General features: G+C 41.9%; 1 protein-coding gene across 4 annotated transcripts in view; it reads left to right on the top strand.

Annotated features, from left to right (window-relative positions):
* Positions 1-25659, top strand: part of RALGPS2 (Ral GEF with PH domain and SH3 binding motif 2) — a 186089-nt gene that overhangs the window by 34050 nt on the left and 126380 nt on the right. For 3 of the 4 annotated variants that reach the window (XM_053243456.1, XM_053243457.1, XM_053243458.1), the window contains 3 exons: positions 7851-7990; positions 15683-15790; positions 22202-22252. In XM_053243456.1, coding sequence (XP_053099431.1) covers positions 7931-7990; positions 15683-15790; positions 22202-22252 — 219 coding nt within the window. In that variant the 5' untranslated portion in view covers positions 7851-7930. The remainder of the gene's footprint in view (positions 1-7850; positions 7991-15682; positions 15791-22201; positions 22253-25659) is intronic. The other variant, XM_053243459.1, reaches the window with a different exon arrangement.

The raw sequence follows: 25659 nt of genomic DNA, 5'->3' as shown, positions 1-25659 counted from the left end.
GTCATGAGCTCTCAGTCTGTGGGTGGGGATAGCGCCTTAGCTGGCACAAGCATATCCCCAGTAGACTGGCCCTCACACTCTCATGAGAGTGCACTGGGCAGCAAGCTGCTTCCAGAGGGTTTGTGATGGGTTTGGCTACTCTGTTGGGATCTCCTGATCACGACATCTTCCTTGGTTCTGGTGGGACAGACCCCCACCCCAGCATCCTTTGCCTTTCCTCATCTGCAAAGCCTATTCTAGCGAGTGTGGATTTCCCCCTCCCCTGAAAGCGATATTCAATCCTCCACTGGCCCCCAAACCCACTGGGAATTTGAGTTTATATGGCACTTTCGGGGTACAGGGCCACTTTGGGGTGACAGCAGTGACATGGCTGGCAGAAGCAGCTCTGGCTCTGCAGGGCATTTAAAGGGCTTTTATGCTTGCAGGCTCCAGGGAACAGTGCCACAGGTAAGGAGCTGCTTACCATCTCCTTAAGGGAACCACTCCCCACCCGTGAGCCTGTGCATGGGTCATTCATGCAGACTAGGACCGGGGAGACCCGAGTTCAAATCCCCATTCAGCCATGTAACTAGCTGGGTGACTCTGGGCCAGTCACTCTCTCTCAGCCTAACCTACTTCACAGGGTTGTTGTGAGGAGAAACCTAAGTATGTAATACACCATTCTGGGCTCCTTGGAGGAAGAGCAGGATATAAAATGTAAAATAAAGTTCAATCAATCAATCAATCAATCAATCAATTAATCTGCTGGATTGAGTTACCTTTAAAAAAAACACCTATTTGCCAAAGGTTTAGAGCTTTTATTCCTGTGTTCATAGAATTGGATTAGTGTAAGACATGGTGGTAGCTATCATTTGGCACTCAACAATCTCCAGTTCCTTTCATTTCTGTAATAGTTTCTTGTATATCCTACTGGAGCCAGTTAATTATATTTTACTTCCAAATCTTTTATTTGTGTTAAATGCTCATTAATAGCTTTAGTACTATTCCATTTCATTAAAATTGACAATCTAATACATTCTCCCTTCATATGGGAGGTGTGTGGCTGGAGAAGGAACCTCCATTTGTGCTAGGGCTCCATCTAAGATAGTTTTACTTCTTCTGGCAGCTCACTCATTCTCTAGGAATCTCAGAGATTACAGACTTTGCCCCTGAGATAATCCCTGCAAGTTTAGTTCCCTGCAATATAATTCATCTGGACGTGGAGACTAAAATTCATTTTAATGTACTCAGGAGTTCTCTTCCCAATTAGTTATCTGTAGTATGGTTCCTCCCTTTCTTCATTTGTAGATTTGTTGCCTGGTTGGGCTACATTTCCCTTGTGGAGGAAGACATGCAAAGTTGGCATTAAGCAGCTCTGCCTTATCACTGTTGCCTGTTATCATTTCACCATCTTCTCCAAGCAACAGACCTACCACCCAGAGTCTTAAGTTTGGGGCAGTATAAAAATGTGTTAAATAAATAAATAAATAAATAAACTTCCTTTTCCAAGAATATAAAAGAGGGAGTAGTACTTACCTTCTCTGTGATCAAGAGGGGCTCCCTTCAAGCTCTCCCGCACATTTCCCTGCTAAACTCGCATGATAACTGTTTGCCAAATCCTGTTCACTAATCTCCCTGGCCAACTCCTCTTATGTTGAGAGTAGGCTTCAAACTGAGGCAATCAGGCTTAATAGAAACTAGCTGGGCCAGGTGCAGAGCATCTATGCCTCTGGCCAGCCCACCCACTGATGCTGCCTTTTTCTCCCCCACCCCCCTGGCTTTCTGGTGGCTGGACCATTTCCCCCCCTTCTCTCCCCCGGCACTTTCTGGCTGGCGGCCCAGTCAGAAAGCCAGCCCACCACCTCTTCCTGCCTGCCAACTCCTGGCAGTGGCTGCCTCCTGCTCCCACCAGCCAGATCGGCCCGCCGCCGTCTCCTGCTCCCACCACCACCTCCTGATTCCGCCAGCCGGGCCAGGCCGCCACCACCTACTGCTCCCTACAGCCAGCCCAACCCACCACTACCACCTCCGACTGGCATCCCTATTTTCTCCCCCATCCCCGTCGCTATCCTATCCGGCAGCTGCTCGCAAACTCTCGCTAGAGCTGCCACACATGGGATTAGCAACGGGTATGTTTAAGAGAATTCTATATAAAGAAGATGTGGCCCCTCCCAACAGGTTGTGACTCAGCTCAGCCTAGCTAGCTCCTCCCACTGTCTCTCTCCAGGCAAAAGAGAAACTGAAAGCCACAGTCACCAAAACAAACCCTGGCAAAAAAAGTAACTTAGATACAGACAGACTCATTGCAGGAGTACAATAATAATGTAAGTTTTCCTTAGTCAGATTTTGAAACTTTCAAAGAAGCAGACAGTAGTAATAACTTCAACCATCCTGACATCTACTTGGAAGTCTAACTCTGGAAAGAGTGAGAGGTCCAATAAAACTCTTGCTGATAATTTCATTTATCAGAAAGAGGATGGAGAAACAAGGAGGGTGGCTACTCTAGACTTTAAAGGTGCTAAGAGTCAAATCTGATTGAGATTCTGAAAAGTGAGATACTGAAGGCACAATTGCAAACAGCTTCCATGAAAAGGAAACATGGGAGACATTTAAAGAAACCAGCATCGATGTAGAGAGAATTCTCAACATCCAAGAAGCAAAAAGAACGCATACAGGAAATGGAAGGAGGAGCATAAAACTAAGGGTCAGAATAATATGTCCGAAAACAAGAGGAAAGTCAATGAAGCGGTAGGTCTGTTGCTTGGAAAAGATGGTGAAATAACAGAGCTGCTTCATGCCAACTTTGCATATTTTCCTCCACAAGGGAAATGTAGCCCAACCAGGCAACAAATCTACAAATGAAGAAAGGGAGGAACCGTACTACAAAGTAGATTACTAATTGGGACTGGACTTCAACATGTTACCTAGCAGCCTAAATTTGACTTCCATGACCTCCCAACTGCATTTCCCATCAGCACCAACTGCATTTTGTTGGTGCTGATGTGCACCACAACAGCTGTTAGAGCTAGGACCCTGGCAGCCTCAGCTCTCAGCTGCAATGTCTCTCAGTGACCACTGGGGGTGGGTGGGTTAGGGTCATGGATAAAAGTACTGGACTCCTTCCCTCTTTGTTCTTCCAGTGTTAGTCTCGATTTTGTATCTCCAGAGATGGCTGTTTTCTTCAGCCATGAGCTACAGCTGAAATTAAGCTGCAGGCTTTTTCATATTCGTTTTTAACCTTTTCTTTAAATAAATCCTTGTAGTTCTTCAGTACTAAAGAACTGTCTCAAGACCTCTTGCTTTGCTGCTTTCTCACCAAACTGGTTTTATTTATTATTATTATTTATTTATTCAATTTCTATACCGCCCTTCCAAAAATGGCTCAGGGCAGTTTACACAGAGAAATAACAAATAAATAAAATTGATCCCTGTCCCCAATGGGCTCACAGTCTAAAAAGAAGCATAAGATAGACACCAGCAACTGTCACTGGAAGTACTGTGCTGGGGGTGGATAGGGTCAGTTACTCTCCCCCTGTTAAATAAAGAGAATCACCACATTAAAAGGTGCCTCTTTGCCAAGTTAGCATGGGTATAGTTTTTGTTTTGCTATTTGAGGACTGAACTGCCGTTCTTCCCCTGCACACACACACCCATGACTTCGCCCCATCGAGCAGATAGTCATGCATGCAACCATCTGTGCAACACACTTGGAAGGGCCTCATGCTCTGCTGGCTTTCTATGTTCATGACTGATTTTGATAGCTGTTTAGAGTATTTGGAGACTGTTTGAAAATTAGTTGTCAACTTCTCTGATATGTGAGTTACCTTGCATTAGAAGTTAATAAAATCAATTAAATTTGTTGCATGCTTGTCTTGCTACAGTAAAACTGGCTGAAATTGTATGTGTACTATTTTTTAAAAATTAAATATTTAGCTTGTCCTCTATGGGAAGGCTAAACCAATCAAAATGCCCCCTAATAGATTTTCCCACACATTTCCTTCCTTCACCTTGCACAACTTAATCTTGGTACTGAAAAACTATCCAAATAATGTGATGCTAGGATTCTGGAGTCTCTAAGAGTGGGTTCCACAACTGTGAGGGTCTTGCATAGAGTTGGGCAGACAAGCTATGGCTAAGTGGACATACTCAGTTGACTTCGCAAAAAAAAAAATTGTTCTGGGACACATATAATCTGTAAGTTGTGTCAAAGCAGTGGTAGGCAATAGAGATGTGCATGAAACAGATTTTGTGACTCATCTTGATGAAATCAATTCCTCAAAACAGTGGGCAAGCTGGCTGTTTGACAAATCGACCTTGAAATGTTTTGAGTGTTTCAAGTGTCATTTTGAGGTCTGTTGTTCTGGGGAGAGCTGGTCTACCAATTGGGGTCGGAGGGTAGACCAGTCTTCCAAGGTGGGCCGATGCGCTAAGTCTGGCCTCAAAATGGCGCTCAAAACGTTTCAAGTCAAAATGGGACTGTTTCATTTCAAGCTCAAAACAGGCCCTTTATTTTAAGGGTGTTTAATTTTGGGCTCAAATGGCCCATTTTGAGCTCGAATCGATTCAAGCTCAAATCATTTTGCATATCTCTAGTAGGCAATTGTGTGTGTGTGTGTGTGTGCGCGCGCAACGTTTTGGGGAGGTGTGTGTGTAGTTGCCAGGGTGGATTTGATTTAAATCAAACTGATTTAAATCACGATTTAAATCACTAGCAGGGTGGATAAAAATAAAAAAAATCTGATTTAAATCAAAAAAATCCGATTTAAATCAAAAAAATTCAATTTTTTTAAATTTAAATCAGATTGTTTTGATTTAAATCGGATTGTTTTGATTTTTATCCACCCTGCTAGTGATTTAAATCGTGATTTAAATCGTGATTTAAATCAAATCCACCCTGGTAGTTGCTCACATGTTAGTGGTACACACCTTCAAAGATATCAAACTAGCTTAGTTTAATGTAACAGTTGTGGTGCAGTCTTGACTTATAGGAAAGGCATGAAAACTGTAAGCAAGAATTGATTTAAAATTACTCTGATTGAAATATGACCAATTGAAACTTGTGCCAATCTGTTCTTGGGTGCCACAAGGTGGCACTAATGCACTATCCAGTAAAAGGCAGATTGAATATTTAGAGCATCTGCAGGTATTGCAGGGTTAAATTTCTTTGAAAATGTTGATATCTAGATAGTGGCACAAACTTGCATTTTGTAAAGAAATTCATTAAAATAAGCAGCACTCTTACATTTGTAAATCTTAATGATTCTGTAAGTAGGCTTTAACTAATTAAGCAATTTATTGTGGTCAAGCTAGTATCTGTCACTTTTTTATTTTGATTTATTTCCATCTCATATATATTTATTCCCAACAGTTGTGCTCTCCAACTGCACCTACCCAAAGCAATGACCGACACAACCATGAAACTACATCATATATTAATATAATATAAAATCATAAAGCATGCTAAAATCAAGAATAAACTACACATAAAACAGATAGCTGGCAAGTGTCGAATGTCTGTCAGAATATTTATTTATTGAGCAAATTTATTGACCGCCTGACTTCCATAGACTTGAGGCGGTTTACATAAATTAAAACAACAAAAACAAAAGAAAAAAGGGACACACACACAAAAAAAAAACTAACTAAAAGTCTGACAAAATAAATAAGTTTCCAGGAGCTTCTTGAAGGTCAGAAGGGAGGTGGCATTACGAATCTCAAGACGCAGGGTGTTCCATTAGGAGGGGGCTGCAATAGAGAAGGCCCTCACATGAGCCGGGCCCCACGTACCTCCCCTGGGCCCGGAACTCTGAGAAGGCCCACCTGAGACTATCTCACAGGGCGGGTCGAAGTTAGACGGGAGCGGCGGTCCTGAAGGTGCACAGGCGCCAAATCCTGAAAGGTTTTATAGATGATAACCAGCGCTTTGAATTGGACCCAGAAGTGAACTAGCAACCAGTGCAGTGACCACAACAAAAGTGAAACATGGTCATATTTTCTGCTACCCATAAGCAGCCGGGCCATGGCATTTTGGGCCATTTGAAGCTTCTGAGTTTTCAAAGGGAACCCCAGGTAGCGCACATTGCAATAGTCCAACCGAGAGGTGACGAGGGCATGAGTCATGGTTGCCAGGGCCTGCCAGTCAAGATAAGGCCACAGTTGGCGCACCAGAGAGAGCTGGGCAAAGGCTCTCCTGGCCATGGTTTCCACTTGCTCTTCCAGCAGGAGCCGTGAGTCCAGGATGACCCCCATCGCAAGCCTGCTTTTTCAAGGGGAGTGCAACCCCATCAAGGGAGACACTTGAAACCAGAACCTGGCCAGATCGAGAACAAAACAAGAGCAACTCTGTCTTGGGGAGATTAAGCCTGAGCTTGTTTTGGCCCATCCAAACCCTTTGGCTCAAGAATATATGGGTATTTTGTACTTAAAAGCAGCTTTGGGGAGGACATTACCATAACTGCAACATTGCACCAAAGATACTCTGCTCCATGTTGCCACAGAAGAAACACTATTTAAGGATTGTGGCCACTAACCATTTTAGTTGCCCTGTATTTGTCTTGTGTGTGTTCATGTGGAAAGAGGATGTCCTCTAAGGTTCTTAAGAGCAAAAATTAAACACCTTGAGATGAATTCAGAACAAACCAATGCAGCTGCAGAGTCTAATGTTGGCAGTATCTACACCCAGTCAAGATATAGCCAGACATACTTGACCAGTTGTAGCTTCTGAATCATCACTAAAGGAAGTACTGTGTATAGTGCTAGCCAATTCATGATGTTCCAATGCTTTGGAAGATGGAAGCCAGATCCCTGACTTTCAGGTAGGGGCAGAGCCCTCAAACAAGATGCATCTGTTCGAAGGCAGTCCTGTCATCAGCTGCCATCTTGGGCATCCAGGAATCCTGAAATACTCTTACTGAGAATCTGCTTTGCCTGGTAATGTGTTACTTGTTGCTCGAATTTGTCAACTTGTTTCTCTTAGATAGAGCTAAATATGAGTGCGAGACTGTTACTAGAAGACACTGATGTTTTTTCAGCATTTAAACAAGTTTGCTTGTTTTCAGTGTGCTCCTCTTAGATTGGACACCCTGCAAGAGCTAGGTGTCCTTATGTGGTGACCAAGCTTACAAGTCAGCAGCCTTATGCAGTATCTGTTTTGGGACTCTGCCACTTGGGCCTATAGACTGAGGTTCAAATGTCTGGATGTTCCCTTGCACTTAAAAACAAAGCTTCATCTATAGAACCTAGCCTTCTCTGTTAACAGCCCCCTTATGTGGTACAGCCTAGCATTAATTGTATCACGCAAGGATGCTGCTCATGTGTGGATTTTTAAGGCAAAAAGCTAAGCCCTGACTGAGTAGATGTGGGGAAACAAAAGCAGACGAGCAACTCTGTAACTGATTTGCTTTTTATACATCTGGAAGCTCAGATTATGTTGTGGGTTCTTATCTATGGTTAGCATAAACCATGGTTTCTTTTGCATTTGTGACTGAATACAGTCAGTGACCAAGATTCAAATGCCTAGGTTCCTGCAAAGAGTTTGTACTAGCTCATTGGAATTTGACTTGAAACATATTATACTTATATTGTTTCACTATGGATTTTGAAATTCCATTACACACAATACAATGAATTCATCTATCATAATTTTGTTGAATTTCACAGGGTGCATGCTTGTTGAGATCTTCTGTAATCCTATTCCTTCATTTTTAGCTTTTTAAATAACTTTTAATTTCAAACTTGTTTTAAAAATTGTAATTTTAAATGTCATTTTAGCCTGGTCATTTAACTTATGCTAGAATTTGGATGACCTTTAAATCGCTTAGTTTATAGAATCACTAACTGCTTCTGACATGTTTTCATGTTTGTTTTTTTAGGAATGATGACTCTGAAGATGAATTAGTTAACTAAATCCACTGCTGCAAATGTAGGGCAGAAGACTAATGGTGTGGGCAGCATGGACCTCACAAATGGGCAGCCCAGCTGTGGTGTTAGTATTGCAGCTACTGCTTCAGAGGTAAGGAGTTAGTGCTTCTCTTTTTTGGTCACATTAAAAACGGGGAACACAGTGTAAAAATATAAAAAGGCAGCTTGAACTAGCATTTTTTTGTTTTGTAAAAGTATGATATAAGTCGTGCTGAAATATTTTGAGCAGGATTTAGGAAGCAACTGTTGCATTGCCTACTGTTTTCTAACATACAGGAGGGCCTTGATATCAGCGGATTTGCGTATCTGCGGTCGGGTGAAAGACACCCGACTTTGGCATATGTGGGAAAAAGAAGCAAAACATGTTGACCTCACGTATCTGCGGGTTGGGGGTGGCCAGAAATGACCATGGAGGTAATTTTTGGCAATTTTCAGTGATTTTCCTGACGACCTAACTCCCACAATCCCATAGCCCTCAATGACTCAATATTCGTGGTTTCTGTATCCACAGTTGCAGCTGGTAATGGAACCCCTGCGAATATTAGGTCCTCCTGTATTGCCTACTATTTTCTGCCAGCTCTATTGGAGCTTGGCCAGTATAATGATAACTTAAGAAACAGTGAAGTTTATTGTATAATACTACCCTTTTAGATCAGCCTTATATATAGCTGGCTGTCTTGTAACCTGTAGTGAATAAGAATTGCCTCCAGGCATGGAAGCTTCAGTAAATGTATAGTGATGGTTCTTTCAAGCTGTCTGTCACAAAAGACTAGCTTATGCAGGCAGGCAGGCAGACCAGTAAAAATGTTTGTGGAATAGTTGCTCTTGCAGGTTCCTTTTAGAAGGTTGTTCTAAGTAGCCTTCTTACAAATCCCAGGTAACCAGGATACAGCCAAAAATTAAATCACAATTACTAGGAGAGTTGAGCTCACTGGAAAGAAGGATAATCCTACATTGTGTATGGGTTAGGGTCCAAGCTGTGTGAGGGAAATTCTTTCATGATAGTGTTGGACTCCTCAGAGGCTAATAGTCACACAGTAGAAGTTTTTGTTGCTCTTAGCAGTTGGTAGAGGGTTCAGTTTCCTGCACCTTGCATTTACCACAGTGCATTAGTTCTATTCTCACCTCACCCCTCCACCACCTTTTATTACAGTAAGATTACAACAGTGCATATAGCATAATTAAGGATAGCAATTATATATGTAAGTATAATGGTGGGGGGAAGGACCCCTTAAATATAACTTTAACATAATGAGATACAATCTACCTAGGTAAAAAGGAAGGGTGGGGGGAACACCTTCTTCTAAGGATATATATTTTATGTCTTCAGAGAATAAACAGTTGATTAAAATTCGACCAAATAGCTGAAAATTCTTCCTCATGTCAGTTATCCGAAGTTGCAGTTCAGGAGTAAACTTGTCCTTCCAGTGCTGTATTATAATCTTTTTGGCAACTCCCCAAGCATGAAGAATCCACAATTCTTGATGTAATGCTAGATTCCATATACTGGGGATGAATCCCAACAAAACATGGATGTCAACAAGAATGTATTTTTATTAGAAAATGATTATCAATCATGTTTATTGGCGGTCATAGACCAAAATTTAAGGCATACATAATAATACACATATAATAGAATAACAATATATTCAAAGATCCAGTATTATCTCATCCTGATCAGCAGTTTCCAGTTTACATAATCTGGTTTACCATCTGTTGTCTAACATTCTTAGCTGCCTCACAAAACGTAGTACCCTGTTTCCCCGAAAGTAAGACCTACCCCGAAAGTAAGACCTAGTAGTAATTTCTGATGTACCGCTAATATGCCCTTGTGCATTTTGGGGGGCTAAAATTAATATAAGACACTGTCTTATTTTCGGGGAAACACGGTAGCTTTAATTGTTACTTCCTCCTTCTGATCAGAGAACAGATAGTTGACATAGAATACATCTGTATGTCCTGGAAAATCAGCCAATAATGGGGAAATATAACGAGATCGAAGGTCCCTATAAAAAAAGGCAGTGGAGTAGAATATGAAAAATAGACTCCTGTTCTCCAGAACCATAAGGGCATAATCTCTGCTCTTTTGGTATCCTTTTAAATTTTCCTTCTAGTTAAGCTGAAGGTAGCACATTAAATCGTGGATGTCCTTAATGGGCAATGATTGCGGCGATGTCATGTTAACAACCTTATTAATTTCAAGCCAAAATGACACAATAACCGGACAGGAACAAACCATATGAGTTAGTGTACTCTCATAGAGATAACAGCTTCAACATCTAGAAGTCTGCAACCATCCCTTGTTAAATGTTCTCTGAAGTATCCAGTAAACACAGAATAAAGGTTTCTGCTGTATTAGCCGCACTTTAAGATCAAAAGTGACATGTTTCACTGTCTTCAAAGCAACTTGCCATTGATTTAATAAGATAGGGTATTCAAGATCACTTCTTCAAAGATCTCTGACATAATGAATATCCATCCTATAAATAAACTTAACATAGAGCGAGGTTACAGGCTTAGGTGCATCCAATAGATGTTCCAGGTCTAATAACAGAAATGGAGTTTCGGAAGCTGCAATTGCATCAGGACCAAAAAGTCGTTGTAGTAAATATTTTAGCTGAATAAACTGCCAGCTAGCATTTAAAGATAAATCAGACTCTGCTCTCAAAGTAACAAAATTTTTAAAGGCTTCAGAAGAGATCAGTTGATCTAGTATAATGAAGCTGTGGGAGGCAAAGTCATTATTAGCCTAACAAAAAAGTTTACAAGCAATCTTCAAACAGGGATTCTCACACAATGTAAGCTTTTAATGCTGGAAAGGATTGAAAACTATGTCTAGAACCCAAAGTTCTCCATATATGCCTTTCAGCTTGAAACACCGGTAATGACCTAGATTCACGAACAAATTTTGGCACATGCCAAAATTTCAGTGGGTTATGCTGGTTAAAGACCAAAATAAAGACTTGAGACTTGAAATTTCAGTGGGGTCAAATGACTTTCAGGCTGTGTCAAGGTGCGACTGAAACCCAGGACTCATTGTTCTACCCTAAGACTGAAGAGAAAATAAACGCCCAGTGACAAGCTTGAAAATGTGGAAAGTTGAACTCACCTTCTTCAATAGATAGTTGGAAGTTTATGAAGTGGAAATCTAGGCAGGTGTCTTTGCCATAAGAAGTCATTGGCTAATTTATAGACTTGCTTAACATATGACGACAGTACAAAAATTAGAAGACCTCCTAAAATATATATGATCCTCAGCATTAGATTCAGCTTTATCACATTTATTTTGCCCTAGATGCTCAATGAAATCATAGCCCACCGATCTGAGTTGTTTTTCATTTGAATTCAAAAATTTGGAAAAATTTGTACATACTAATTGAGAAAGCTTCCTAGAAATTACTATGCCCAATATACAAGAGGCTCTGGACACCGCCTAAAACCCCAAACCCTACATTCATCAGGAAAATCTGGGGAACCTAAAGGCATCAAATCCAAAAATCTGGGGAACCTAAAGGCATCAATTTATGGAGTAACCCGATAAATTACCAAACTTTTGAACTAAAATGCGATTTGGAACTGAGACTTCTGGTTTGTCAATAAAACATAGAATGTCATTTGAATATAAAATCAACTTGTGCTCAATCTCGCCTAGTGTAATACCCTTTATATCATCAGAGTCTTTAATAGCACAAGCCGGAGTTCTAGCACCATATTAAAAAAAAAAGAGGAGATCTCTGATGTGTGTCTCATTCTAGCTGAATTGAAGGAGATAATAGCCCATTGGTGATGATTCGTGAACAAATATTGTGAACCTTTGTTCTATCCTAAACTTTACATTAGCAGTTTTAAATCTTATTTTCCATTTTCCATCAATCATGGACTGAAGAACAATCAAACCTGGCCATTAATCTGTTATGATTAAAATAAATCAAGAACAGTCTTACCTGACAATCCAGATCTCATATGCTGAAATTTATATTTGACTCTGGTATAATGGTTTGTAGCTCTTTTCCCCGAACCTTTAAATTAACTAAAGTAGCTTGTAGCACTGCTGTGCTGAGATGTTTTGACCGTTCTTTCTTCAGGATTCTACTTTTGACTCTCTATATTTTCCCCCTAAAATTTTATCTGAAAAATATAGAAACTTTAAATTCCAGAAGAAAAACTGTGTTTATATTTTGTGCAATACATTCCAGTAATCTTTGAACTGGAGCCAGATCAGCTGACCTTGCTCTGTCTACTTGCTACTATAATGATTTCAGAAGAACTCTTATTGTAGGTAAACATACATTAGTGGTGTGCCCGAACCGGTCCGGCGGCCATTCCAAAGAATGGCCGAACTGCCGGACCGGTCCGGCCCTGCCTGGTTCGGGTCCGGGTGGGGGGTATACCTTTAAGGGCGGGAGGGCTTGCTTAGCCCTCCCGCCTCCTTGCCCCCGCCAGCGCCCGTATTTTCTAGTATAGGGGCGCTGGAAACCAGCCGCCCCCCCCCCGCCGCGGTGGCGGCGAAAGAACTCCCAATGCCAGCCCTCCCTCCCTCCCAGCTAGCTGCCCGCCCGCCCGCCCGCTCGCTCACCCGCTCACCGGATAGGAAACGAGAGGATCTCCGGCACAGAGCTCCTCTCGTTTGGAAGGCCTCCGGCAGAATGGTGTTTTGTGCGCGCGCGCATGCGCGCGGCACAAAGCACACCGTTCTCCGGAGGCCCGGTCTACCCGCCGGGAAAGGGCCGGGTAGACCGGGCCTCCGATCGCTGGGTAGACCGGGCCTCCGATCGCCGGAGGCCCGGTCTACCCGCCGGGAAAGGGCCGGGTAGACCGGGCCTCCGATCGCTGGGTAGACCGGGCCTCCGGCGATCGGAGGCCCGGTCTACCCGGCCCTTTCCCGGCGGGTAGACCGGGCCTCTGGCGAACGGCGTGCTTTGCGGCGCGCATGCGCGCGCGCGCAAAACACCATTCTGCCGGAGGCCTTCCAAACGAGAGGAGCTCTGTGCCGGAGCTCCTCTCGTTTCCTATCCGGTGAGCGGGTGAGCGGTGAGCGAGTGGGCGGGCGGGCAGCTAGCTGGGAGGGAGGGAGGGCTGGCATTGGGAGTTCTTTCGCCGCTGCCATAGCGGCGGCGGCGGCGGCGGGGGGGGCAGCTGGTTTCCAGCGCCCCTATACTAGAAAATACGGGCGCTGGCGGGGGCAAGGAGGCGGGAGGGCTAAGCAAGCCCTCCCCACCCTAAAAACAAGGCCCCCCTTCGGTGCCGGTCCGGACTTCTCCGGACCGTGCACATCACTAACATACATACTACCTTATTGCTGGCTGGGCAGCTAACACAACTAAAATTGAAATGGAAAAGTAGAGCAGAGGAAAGCCCAAGAGATGAAGTCTAAATCTAGCCTATTATAGAAAGTTCTAAAGCTAAACTCTCCAAGGGTTATGTATCTATGCAGAGTGCTCCCACCCCCACCCCTTCCAGGATCACTAAGTAATCATAGGATGACTGTGATAATGAAAAATCCACCTGGAGTTAGCAGCAGCACTACCTGCCCCATATATAATTAAAACTATAATCTTATTTATTCAATCTGTTTATTAGCTCACATCCAACCCATCACTGCCTCTAGCCCACTGCTTCCCTAGGATCAAGTGATAAGGAGAAATAGAGCTGAATGTCATTTGCATATTGCTGACAACTCAGTCCAAGTCCCCAGACTACCTGTCCCAGCGGCAGAAGTTAAACAGCATGGGGGACAAAACTGAACCATGCGGGAGCCCACAGACCAACGGCCAAGGAGTCGAATAGTAGACTGAAGCCACTCCAAAGCAGTATCTCCAATCCCTATACTTGAGAGGCGGTCCAGAAGGATGCCATGGTCGATGATATCAAACGCCACTGAGAGGTCCAACAGAACCAACAAACTCCCCCTGTGTAGCTCCCAGCATATATTATCCACTAGAGTGACCAAGACAGTTTCAGTCCCATATCCAGGACAGAAGCCAGATTGAAAAGGGTCTAGATCAGGAGTTCTCAATGTTGGGTCTCCAGATGTTATTGGACTTCAACTCCCATAATCCCCTGCCCCAGTGGCCTTTGGCTGGGGTTTATGGGAGTTGAAGCCCAATAACATCTGGGGACTCAACCTTGAGAATCCCTGGTCTAGATAATACGTGTCATCCAAGACCCTCTGCAGCTGGGATGCCACCACACGCTCTGTCATCTTGCCCAAAAAGGGAAGGTTAGAAAAAGGTCTATAGTTATCAGGTTGGAGGGATCCAGGGAGGGCCTTTTTAATAATGGTCTAACCATTGCCTCCTTGAATCATGGTGGTATCTTGCCCTCCCTTAATGAAGCATTGATTATAGCCTCCAACCATCTGCCTGTACCCTCCCTGGCAGATTTTATTAGCCATTAAGGGCAAGGGTCAAGAGTGCACGATGTTGCCTGCACACTGCCTAGGATCTTGTTCACATCCTCAGGCTGCACTAACTGAAAAGAATCCAACACAATAAGACCAGATGGTACCTGAGGCACATTTGCTGGAACTGCCAAAACCCTGGAGTCCAAATCAGCACAGATGTGAGTGACTAATTTTGCAGGATGAAATGCAAACTGATTACAATGGGCTGTAGATGTTTCCTCCTCCATTATCTAGGGGGATGTGTGAAGCAATGCCTTTGCTACACAGAGCAGCTCCACTGATCTGTACTGAGCAGATGAAATGGAGGCAGAGAAAAAATATTTCTTCACTGCCCCCATCATCACGGAGTAGTCCTTAAAATAGGTTCTAGCCAGTGTTCGGTCAGATTCATCAAAATTCTTCCTCCAGTGTCGTTCCAGCCATCCAAGTTTTTTCATTGTCCTAAGCTCTGAGGAAAACCAAGGAGCAGGGAGGGCTCCATCAAGAGGGCATTTAGGAGCAACAGTGTCAATAGCCCAGGCAGTCTCCACATTCCAGAGATCCACCAGGGCCTCAACAGAGTCATTAGCTCTGGACACTGAAAACTCCCCAAGGGCTGTTTGGAAACCAAGCAGATCTGAGCAGATCCAGGGGCAGACCATTCTAAGTGGTCGATCACCGCTGCAGAGGGTAGATGGAGCAGTCAGATGGACCATCAAATTATGATCTGTCCATAACAGAGGACTTATCTCAAAGTTCCCCACCTCCAGATCATTTGTTCCCTGGTCAGCAAAAACCAGATCCATAGTATGTCCTGTCATGTGGGTAGACCATGAAATACTGTGCCACTTGTACAAGGGAGTGGGGGTGGGGGCTCAGTATGGACACTGAAGTCCTCCAAGACAGTAAGCTTGGGAGAATGCAAAGCTACCTCGGAGACCACCCCCACCAGGTCAGGTAGGGAGACTGAAGTGCAGTGGGGTGGTTGATACACCAACAGGCCTAATTGTTCTTGTTAAAATAAGCTGCTATTCTTTGGGTGGAGGCTGTCATTGCCATGTCACAAATTAATAAGCCAATTTTTAAAAAAGAAACTAGGTGGGATGTTGCATCCACTGGTCCCACTCTGGATACAGGACTGGGGTGCAGTGATGAACTCTGTGCACAGGCAGGTACATGTGAGAAGATACAGTTCAGGTACCAATGTACTATAGGACTTCTGTACTTTGAACTGTACCCTGATATGGACCAGCTGTAAATTGTTTAAAAACTAGTGAGATGTACTCCATAAGGCCAGAGATGGGTCTGTGATGGAAATCTGTTTTTTTGGAGTAAATATATATCCAGCTGTCACCTTTTGTTGAAAGGATTTCTTTTTTCTTTTTGAAAAAAATCGGACAGAAGAGTAGCAGTTCAGAGTCTTTAAGCGACAAAGGTTCTGCTGAACTGAAGAAAAGCTTTGATGCAGTGGTATTTGATGTTCTAAAGGTTACACCTGAGGAATATGCAGTAAGTAATTAACCATTAAATGTTTTGCTAACCTTAACAGCCTTCATCACTTTCTCTTATGTCCACACTCCCAGTTTTGTTACACTGAAAGTAGTAGTCATGTTGTAGTGGGGCTTCAGTTATACATCTAGGAGTTGTTTTTTTGTTTTTTTACATTTTATATCCCGCTCTTCTTCCAAGGAGCCCAGAGCGGTGTACTACATACTTAAGTTTCTCCTCACAACAACCCTGTGAATGTAGGTTAGGCTGAGAGAGAAGTGACTGGCCCAGAGTCACCCAGCAAGTATCATGTTGTCTTTCCTCTCTACATCTGTCAAATTCCAGTGTCTGCATTTCTGTTTTTTCTTCAAGAGAGCAGAAGGGAGGCATGAAGATCAACATTCTGTGGGGCAGGAATGAATATTAATTTCCCTATATAGAAGTAGTGATGGAAAAATACTTAGAACACTGTAGGGTGTAGTTCTAATTGCTGTGTCTTGTTAGGTGAATGCATCCATTATGTTCTGCAGTAGTAGTGGTTTAAAAGGACCTGCTGTGAAAGGAGTGCAGCCTGATTTTGACATTCTTTTTGACTCTGTATTGCAAGTCAATGAGAATGATTCTTGCCAGGGTAGTGTGGTACATACCTGGAAATTCACTTCTGTCTGCTCTACAAGACAGTACAGTTTTATACCCTTCACAGTATTGTGTGCTGTGCTCAGAGGGCCCCCCAAATTGTTGGGTTGTGCTGAATCACACATGTCACAGAACTGGCACATGGTTTCCTTAGCATGGACTTACGGTTAGACTATGGTTCTTGCAGGTTAGGGGGAACACTATGTGATATTTCTATATTGTGTATTCCCATACCACATGCAGTGACTTTTGATCTCTGCGTTACTTTAAGGAGATATACTTAGTCAATATTACCACTTTTCAATTAGATATGAAAATTAATGCAGTACCAAGTTGTCTAATAAACTGGTAGCAAATAAGTTAAAAACATTTAATTTCTTCATTTCAGATTTTCCCTGTCTGAATGAAACTGAATAAAATAGTAGTTGTTTCTATTGAGGTTATCGTTTATTTCTGAGACCTGTATGATGATTGCACTAAAAGCCCACAGACTGTATTCTGTATGTCAGCAACTGGAAGTCACTGTGCAAAATCTGACCCTGCAGTTGCTGACGTAGGAGCAAAAGTATGTGGAGACAATAGAATATGTGATAATAGGATAACAGATTGGCTTGGGCATTTTGGGAAGTGGGAATAGGGATCTTAATCCATTTCAACTCAATTCTTAAAGTAGTTGTCCAGCAAATCTGGTTCCTAACCACGGTTATACAGCATAATGACTTGATGATAATTAGTTTTCTTTGAAACCCAACAAACAGCATGATCATCTGGATTTTTCCTCCAGCTATCTTTCCAAGGCTTCAGAGAAAGTAATATTTAAAATGATGAATAAACACTAAATGAATTTGTACTTTAAACATTACTGTGAAATCTGCAGTAGATTAGTGAAGTATGAAAAACAGTACTGTCTTGATAGATTTGTAGTTCATTCAGAGATTTAAAATTTCACAGTTTAGCTTTCAGCCACTCTTTCAACAAATAACTGTCTTGTTGCCTAGGTCTGTGCCTCCTGCTGAGTATGTTGTGTTTCTAGGAGACGTGGTGTGAGATGTTTGGATTTCCAGTAACACCAAAAAGAATTTTTCCTCTCCTGTGTAAGGGATTGTTGAAATGGTAGTTGGAAAGCTGCAGGAATGATTGCAAAAAATACTTGCGGATTTTAAAACACCAATTCAGATTATTTTACTTTTCAGTGTGTCTGTATGCAATGTAGTATAAATGCTTCTGTGTGCTTTTATTTTACTGTTTTCAGAAGGTGCCAGTGGGAGGAGTACTGTAAAAGAAAACACCAAATACCAGTGGCCCACAACTTCTCGAGGATTAACTAACATTTAATTTAATCATTTTTGATGAACAGTCAAAATGTTTAACCTTTAGAAAAACAATATTGGAACAATATACCTGACTTATTAATGTGCTTCTCTAAATGAAACAAATTACTCTGACATGATCCTATGCATGTTCACAAAGAAGTCCCACTGCATTCAGTGGGCCTTACAACTAACTCTGCATAGGATTGCAGCCTTCTGCTTTAAATTTGGGTTGGTTGGTTTTGTATTGGAATCTGTTGTACTTGTTACCATGCTAAGCTTGCTTTCAGGTGCATATAATGTAAGTTGTGTGTTGGAAGACTTTGAGGAGGTGAGTGTCGAGGATCTTCAAACCTTTTATCATGAAAATTATGATTTTAGAATTCTCTCCATGGGGAAATCTGCTCCCTCACCTTACTCCTGGTTTTCCGCAAGTGGCTGAAGGCTGTGCTTTCTATCTGGGCTTTTGGACTGTAAAAGGAGGACCCAGTTTTAATCATATATGACCTTCTTTTGAGTTGTTAGCTTTTGCTGGTTTATGTGTTGATCTTGCTCCTGTGTTTTTAAAATGTTTTGCAATGTTTTTAAATATGTTCTATATCTTGAGAGGTCTATGATGAAAGGCAGTTCAGAAATTTAAATATAGATAAATATGAGATTCTCTAGGGTACCAGGTTTAACCTTTTTGGCTCTATGATAAAGAATAAATTTATTGTTGGACACCACATCCTTAAATATCTCTAGAAATTATGGTGAGAGGTGAAAGCCAAAATGCAGTTACAATTTCTGTGTGTGTGTGTGTGTGTGTGTGTGTGTGTGTGTGTGTGTGTGTGTGTGTGTGTGTGAGAGAGAGAGAGAGAGAGAGAGAGAGAGAGAGAGAGAGAGAGAGAGAGAGAACACCACACTTCTCAGTGCTTGGACTGATTTGGTCCAAATTTGGCACAGTTGTAGGGACACATAGGGAAATCTCAGTGGTGTAGTTTATGATGATGTCATTCGCCCCATTTCAAGATAGAGGATGCTTGAACGTTTGAGGCACAATTTGGCTAACTTGTGAATCGTTGAATCGCTTTGAACCAAATTTAGTACAGTTGTAAGGACACATAGGGACATCTCAGTGGCGTAGTTTGTGATGTCATCCACCCCAATTCAAGATGGCCAACATATGAACGTTTGGGGTGCAAGTGAGAATCAGTTTGGACCAAATTTAGTACACTTGTAGTGATACATAGGGACATCTCAACAGCATAGTTTGTGATGTCAACCCAATTCAAGATGGCAGGGGTGTGACCGTTTGAGGCTGAAGTGGGAACTGAGTTGGACCAAACTTAGTACAAAGATACCTCAGTGGCATAGTTTGTGATGTCTACCCCCATCCACCCCAATTCAAGATGGAGGATGCGTAAATGTTTGAACAAGAAGAGGGCAAATTTGTGAAGATGGCAATTATTAGTTAAGATTATAGTGAAAGGAAAGTTGGCAGATTAGTTCTTCCCAGAACTTCTTGTTTGAATTGCACCCTCACGTCACTTCTAGCACACGGGGTGGATTGATTTTTAAGCCACCAAGGAATACAATCATAATTTGAAATAACTGATTTAAATCAAGTTTCCCACTTTGAAGTGTGTTTTCTAAACAAGCATGCATTTATAACTATTAAGTAGGGCCTTCATAGAAATAAAAAGCAAAATTCAAAACCTTCGGTCACATAGTTAGCCTGCCTTTTGCATCACAGAATTGTCTGTTTATTGCTCAGTTTGGACATATGAGCAGTTCTGACTTGTTCTCCACTGGAATCAGAAGCAAAATGCTTCCATGTCACACTTCTATATAGTGCAGTGTCTAATCCTGGCTCTGCATTACATCTGAACCAAATTGCAGAATTTAGGGAACTGGGGATCATAAATTAGCTGTACAGAACCATTCATATGGACAGCAGATAATCAGGAGAGATATAGGATGGCATCTTCTGGATTATAGATCCTGTAATGAACTTCTAGTCCCTGTGTCCAGCAGTAAACTTACAGAGACAAATATATCACACTATCTAGTTTATAGTTTCTAAGATGTCAAGATTTTTTCCCTCCATGGCTTTCCCCTTTATGTAGAAAAGCAGTTTTTAATTCAGTTGCTCCATTTAGACATAATGGCAAATTGTGGATTGGGGTTCTGATTTTCAGGCAAACCATGGTTTGTATAATATGAACCTACTCCCAAATACAGAATTTTAGATAAGCAGCTTCTGGAGTGCAGTTCCCTGACACAAACTGAAATAGAAAAAAAATTCAGAGGATTTAAAATTGCAAATTGTGACCTCGGAATCAAAATAGCATAATTACAATAGCTTATAGAAAGCTGAACTGTGAAAAGGTTCTGTCAGTTTTTAGGCAACGTTGGGGCACTTTGTCTCAGGGTTGCAGCATAAAACATGAAAATGGAATAGGTTCTGTTTGTGCACCATCTGAAGGTGAAGAGGCCACTGCATTTTTTTTTCTGTATCCAAAAAGATTTTTATCCTCAGCTTGCAGGAAACAGAGTTAGTAATTGGTTTTCTGTGTTGCTTGGCAGATCTTAGTGAGCGACAGCTGGCTTGGAATATTTAAATATATATGTTAATTCTTACTGGTTGTATTATAAAGGTAGGACATACCCAGAATCAGAAATGGATTCAATTCTGGACATAACTAACAATCTGCCTTGTTTGTGGCCAATTTCTTTACTGGATTCTCTTTTATCAGTTATGTTAAAACTTGAAATCTAATGCTGATCTATAGGCCTCCTGTGACTTCTGGTTGCAGCTGATTTTCACATTTGTTTTCAATAAGGATTATGGTACAGATGTGTCCCCAGTACCTCTGGATGGACAATTTAAAAAGCAAAGCATTTTACTGCTTCCTCTTGTTTCCACAGTGAAAGTCTCCCAACTAAATCTCTGGCTGGCTGTCTCCAAACACTGTTTGCTCACTAGTGGCGCTACAATTGTGGATGCTTCCTCTTCCCCTTCCAGAACTTAATCTTTAGACTTGCCTTTATGATTTTTGTTCTGACCAGAAAACATGGGCATTTTAATCATAGATCTTTACATTATGTTTGTGTTGCCTTTATTGTATTTTGTATGACTTTATTTTCTGCTCTCCCATGAGTATGGTTTTGTAAAACAGCAGCCAAGCAATCTTAAAGGATTGCCTTACTGAATCACTTCAAAATACTCCAGGTGTACCTTAAGGACATTGAAAACTGGAAAAGGTGTAGAAGAGGGCAACCCATGATGATCAGGGGACTGGAGGACCTTCTTTATGATGCAAGGTTACAGCATCTGCTACAGCAGTGGTTCCCAAATGGGAACTGATGAGAGCTGTAGTTCAGCGTCTGGATGCTTCCAGTTTTGGAACCACTGTGCTGCATACAGCATCTGGGGCTTTTTAGTTTGGAAAAGAGGCAACTATGCAGAGACATGGTAGAGGTTTATAAAATGTTGCATGGAATAGAGAGAGTGGACAGAGAAATCTTTCTCCCTCTCTCACAACACTACAAGTAGAGGTTATCCCATGAAAATGATGGCCAGGAAACTTAGGACCAACAAAAGGAACTACTTTTTCACACAGTGCATAATTAAGCTATGGAATTGTCTGCTATGGGATGTGGTGATGGTCACTAGCTTGGATGGCTTTAAAAGGGGTTTAGGCAAATTCATGTTGGACGGGTCTATCAATGGCTACTAGTATGGCGGCTGTAATCCACCTCCCGCATCAGAGGCAAATTATCTCTAAATACCAGTTGCAGGAGAGGGGGTGCGCCCTCACCTCTTTCCTGTGGGGTTCTCAGAGGCATCTGGGGGGCCACTGTATGAAACAGGATGCTGGACTGGATGGACCTTGGGCCTAAACCAGCAGTGCTGTTCTTATGAGTTGTAGTTCAACATCATAAGGAGTCCTACAGGTTAGGAACCCTGATATATAGTCCATCCCTGCTTCCAGCTGTGGCCAGACAGATGCCCCTGGAAAAAATAATAAGCAGGGCTTGATGGTGATAGCCATCGCTGTTTGGTTTTCTTCCCAGCATCTGGTCTGAGACATATTGCATCTTAATATGGAAGCTGTGGGCACCCCATCGGGGTTGGCTGCTTTCTCACTGATGCAGCAAACTGGATTGATGATTTTTAGTGAGCTTTCTTGTTAAATTCAGTTTAGGACTATATCGTTTGAAGCCCCCGTGAGGGTTCCCTGCAACCAAATCTTTGCTACTGTTGATAGAAGTTCGGTTCAGTTCTTTCCCCCCAGGCCTGTAATCTTGTTCTTTCCTGTTCCAGAAGTAATAACTTGGATGGCAGAGTGTGGGAAGGACACACCAAAATTATGATGGGCATTTTTCTAGCATTGAATTTTAAAAAGTAAGCCCAACCCGAGACATGCATCTCAAAGGAACACGATTTGTAATTTCTTCTTAACATGAGTGTGTTGTCTTTTTGTGTGTGCACTTTTTTTAGGGTCAGATAACACTAATGGATATTCCTGTATTTAAAGCTATTCAACCAGAGGTAAGTGTTTCTTGTTTTTTTAAAAAACACTTTTGACTCTACATAAAATAGTCATTCCCTTGTTATGTCAACCCACATATAATGTATATTATGGAACTATTTATATGTCTGTGTGGACACATGCAAACATGCAAGGTTGTAGATATGTTTTAGAACTCTGTCATTTAGACTTAATAATGTTGGTAAATAGGTAGCTACAAACAGGTAATAGTAGGATGAAGTGTATTATTGCGGTTCAAATTTCTAGTCTCCTGCATCCCAGAGGCTCAGTTCCGTACCCGTTGTAAATAAAATATTTGAAGTCCCTATGTGAGTTTAATATGAAGGAAGCATTAATGAATCAGTGATGTTGAAACATTCCATGATGATCAAGAGAAAAAAAAATCCTGTGCATGTCTTGTTTTAGCAGATTTTCTATTTAACTACACTGTTAGATTTACTGTAGTAATTCATGATGCATACAGGGCAAAATAGTGACAAATGGAAGTAGTGTGTTGGTGTTGATTCTTGTTAGTTTATAATATAATTCACACTTGTATCCTGTCCTTGCTCTAATGAACAGCATGCATGGACTTATGCCATGTTATCCTCTATGTGGAGATAATGGCTTGCTGTAAGGCCACCCATGGAGCTTCACAGCTGAGTGAGAGTTTGAATTTTCTTTGCCACGTATTAAGGTTTTTCTTAGCTGACTGGCATATGTAATGATGGAGGGGAAAGATATAGCCTGTGTATCCAATCATTATGCTCTGCTTAAATATGGTCTCTTAAACTCACTGTCAGGTGTGTAAAGTGATGTTCTCACTTGGCAGGTTATACCTCTCTATCTAGGTATGCATTATTTTATTGTAATTCCAACAATCCTGTAAGGTGAGTAGTATTATACTCCTGTATATATTGCAGGTGGGGGCTGAGCTTGAGAGGAAACAAAACAGTGAATCCCCCAAACCCTGAAAGACTAGCAGTAACATTAGATCTGTGATGTTTTGAAGCTAAGGGTGGTGTCTAGCTGTGACCCCTTCTGACCAGAGATAGGCTGGCCACAATTATCCATAACCTGGTAACTTTCAGACTCCACTGCTACAATGTGCAATATATGGGACTACACTGAAGACTTTTCAGAAACTCAGTAGTTCAGAATACAGCTGCTAACTGGAATTGGCCTCAGGAAATGCTAGCAGTTGGTCCATTTCTGAGCACCATTCAAAATGATGATGCTTACCTTTAAAGCCTTATGCAGCTTGGAACGTGGATATCTAAAGGATTGTCTTTCCACACACATATATATCCATGCATTTAAGATATATATCAAGGCCCTTCTCCAGGTACTCTGGCCTTCTGGAGTTAGGTGTATGGCAGGCAGGTGGCAGGCAGTGAGATGGCCTTTTTGGTTGTGGTAGGCTGTCCTGGCACTCACTTCTGTCCCTTTCACTGCCAGGCAAATAGTATTTTTATATTCTGAAGTCTTTTAAAATATCACTTGAAATTGCTTTTTGTCCAATGCTTTTAAAAATAATTAAAATAAATAAATAAATCTGCTTTTAGGTCCCTTTTTGGCTATAAAGGCCCCAAGAGCTGCTTACAATATAAGAATAAATATATCTGAATAAAAATGTAACATAATAAAAATGCAAATTAAAACAAAATAAGAAATAGCTAGCACATAGTCTGAGTCACACAAAAATCTGTGTAGCAAAAATGTAATAACAACAACTGAGGAAGGAGGAGAGAACTAATCCAACCTGCTGGAATAAGTTTTTAATCTGCACCAGAGAATCTGCAGAGTAGGGGCCAAGCAAGTGGTGTTGGAGAGGGAAATTCAAAGTCTAGGTTCTGCTACTGAAAAGGCCCAGTCATGTATCCCTGTGAGCTGTACCTCAGATGATAACTGGATATGGAGCAAAAAAATAATCTTCTGTATGCTGCACTGATTGGGCTAGGCCAGGCCTGCTAAACTTAGCCCCCCCCCAGCTGTTTTTGGACTACAACTCCCATAATTCTCAGCCACAGCAGCCAATAGCCAGGGATTATGGGAATTGTAGGCCAACATCTGCAGGAGGGCCGAAGTTGAGCAGGCCTGGGCTAGGCTCATATTGAGCATTGTGGTGACAGTTGTTGAGGTTCTCATGGAGTTTCTCCAGGGCCCTCTTCCTCTGGGTCCAGATTATCTCATTGATCTATCTCAGGGAGGAGAGGCCTTTGGTATTGGTATTACTTCCAAGTATTTAAAGTATTTATTGCCTTAAGTATTGCTTTAAGGTAACTGTCAATTACCTACGCTTATGTCACAACAGATGCTAAATTCTTTTTTTGCATTGCTTAAATATAAATTGAATGAAAAAGCTACATTGACTAGCATGCACCTTTGATTTAGAATGACTCTTTCAGTCTTACATGAACAACATGCTTAACTAGGTTAAGTACACTTAGGATTGGGCATGTCAGTCTTTTTAATAAAGATGTTCCTGTGTGAATATTCTATTTAATAATGAAATTGCAATTCTGTAGTTGGTATCGTTAAATATCGGCCTACAAGTTACTGTGAAATAAGCAGCTGTTTAACAGAACAGATTCAGTCTTGACCATTAAAATAAATAACTATATCTGTCCTTAATTTACCTTATATTAAGGATTTGCCATGTTTATGGTATACTTAATGGTGTGTTGACCTTTATACACAAATGCTCCAAAGCAAATGAATTTCTTCCAAAAGGAGTTTCTTATAGAAACATTCAACACGGTACCTCTGTGACACAAATATTACTTTCATGCTAATACAGAAAGCTTATTGTAAATAGAAAATGTATCATGGAGGTGGCTTGTTTATAAAGCATCAAAAACCCTTTGTTCTGGTACCTGTCTATGGTGAAATGTCCTTATTTTACTTTCTGTAGAAGCATTCTAAAACTTCAATTAGTATGCACATATTTACACTTCCCTCAGGCCTCTAGGAGTTAAGCAGAGTGGGTCTGGTACATATCTATGTGAATGATGCACTTGCCAGTGCCACCAGTACCATGCTAACTGGGCACAAAGGAAATTTTGTAAGCTGTGTCTCTACCTTATATTGAGCAGACAATCCTCAGACAATATGAGCAGAAATATTTTTGGGAGGCACAGAGGGCTGCAGAGGAGAGGGCGAAAATTTCCCCTCCCCTATTTAGAATGTGCAACATTATTTAGAATTAGGGATGTGCACGGAACCACAGAAGTGTGGTCCGGCACTGGGGGGAGTGTCTCTTTAAGGGGGGGTGGTAGTACTTCCCCCCCCCCCGCCACTCTTCCCCCTCCAGCACTGGTGCTTTTAAAAACGTTCTTGGGGCGGCAGAGTTCCTCCCTGCCGCCCCTGCCCCCGTTGTTCTCCTTGTAAGCCTGAAATGAGGAAGAGCTGGAGGCGCGCATGCGCC

The sequence above is a fragment of the Hemicordylus capensis genome, chromosome 4, assembly GCF_027244095.1.
Source record: "Hemicordylus capensis ecotype Gifberg chromosome 4, rHemCap1.1.pri, whole genome shotgun sequence".
In the NCBI taxonomy this organism is placed as follows: Eukaryota; Metazoa; Chordata; class Lepidosauria; order Squamata; family Cordylidae; genus Hemicordylus; species Hemicordylus capensis.
Note: the sequence above shows the minus strand (reverse complement) of the source record. Positions and strands in the feature narration are given on the sequence as shown.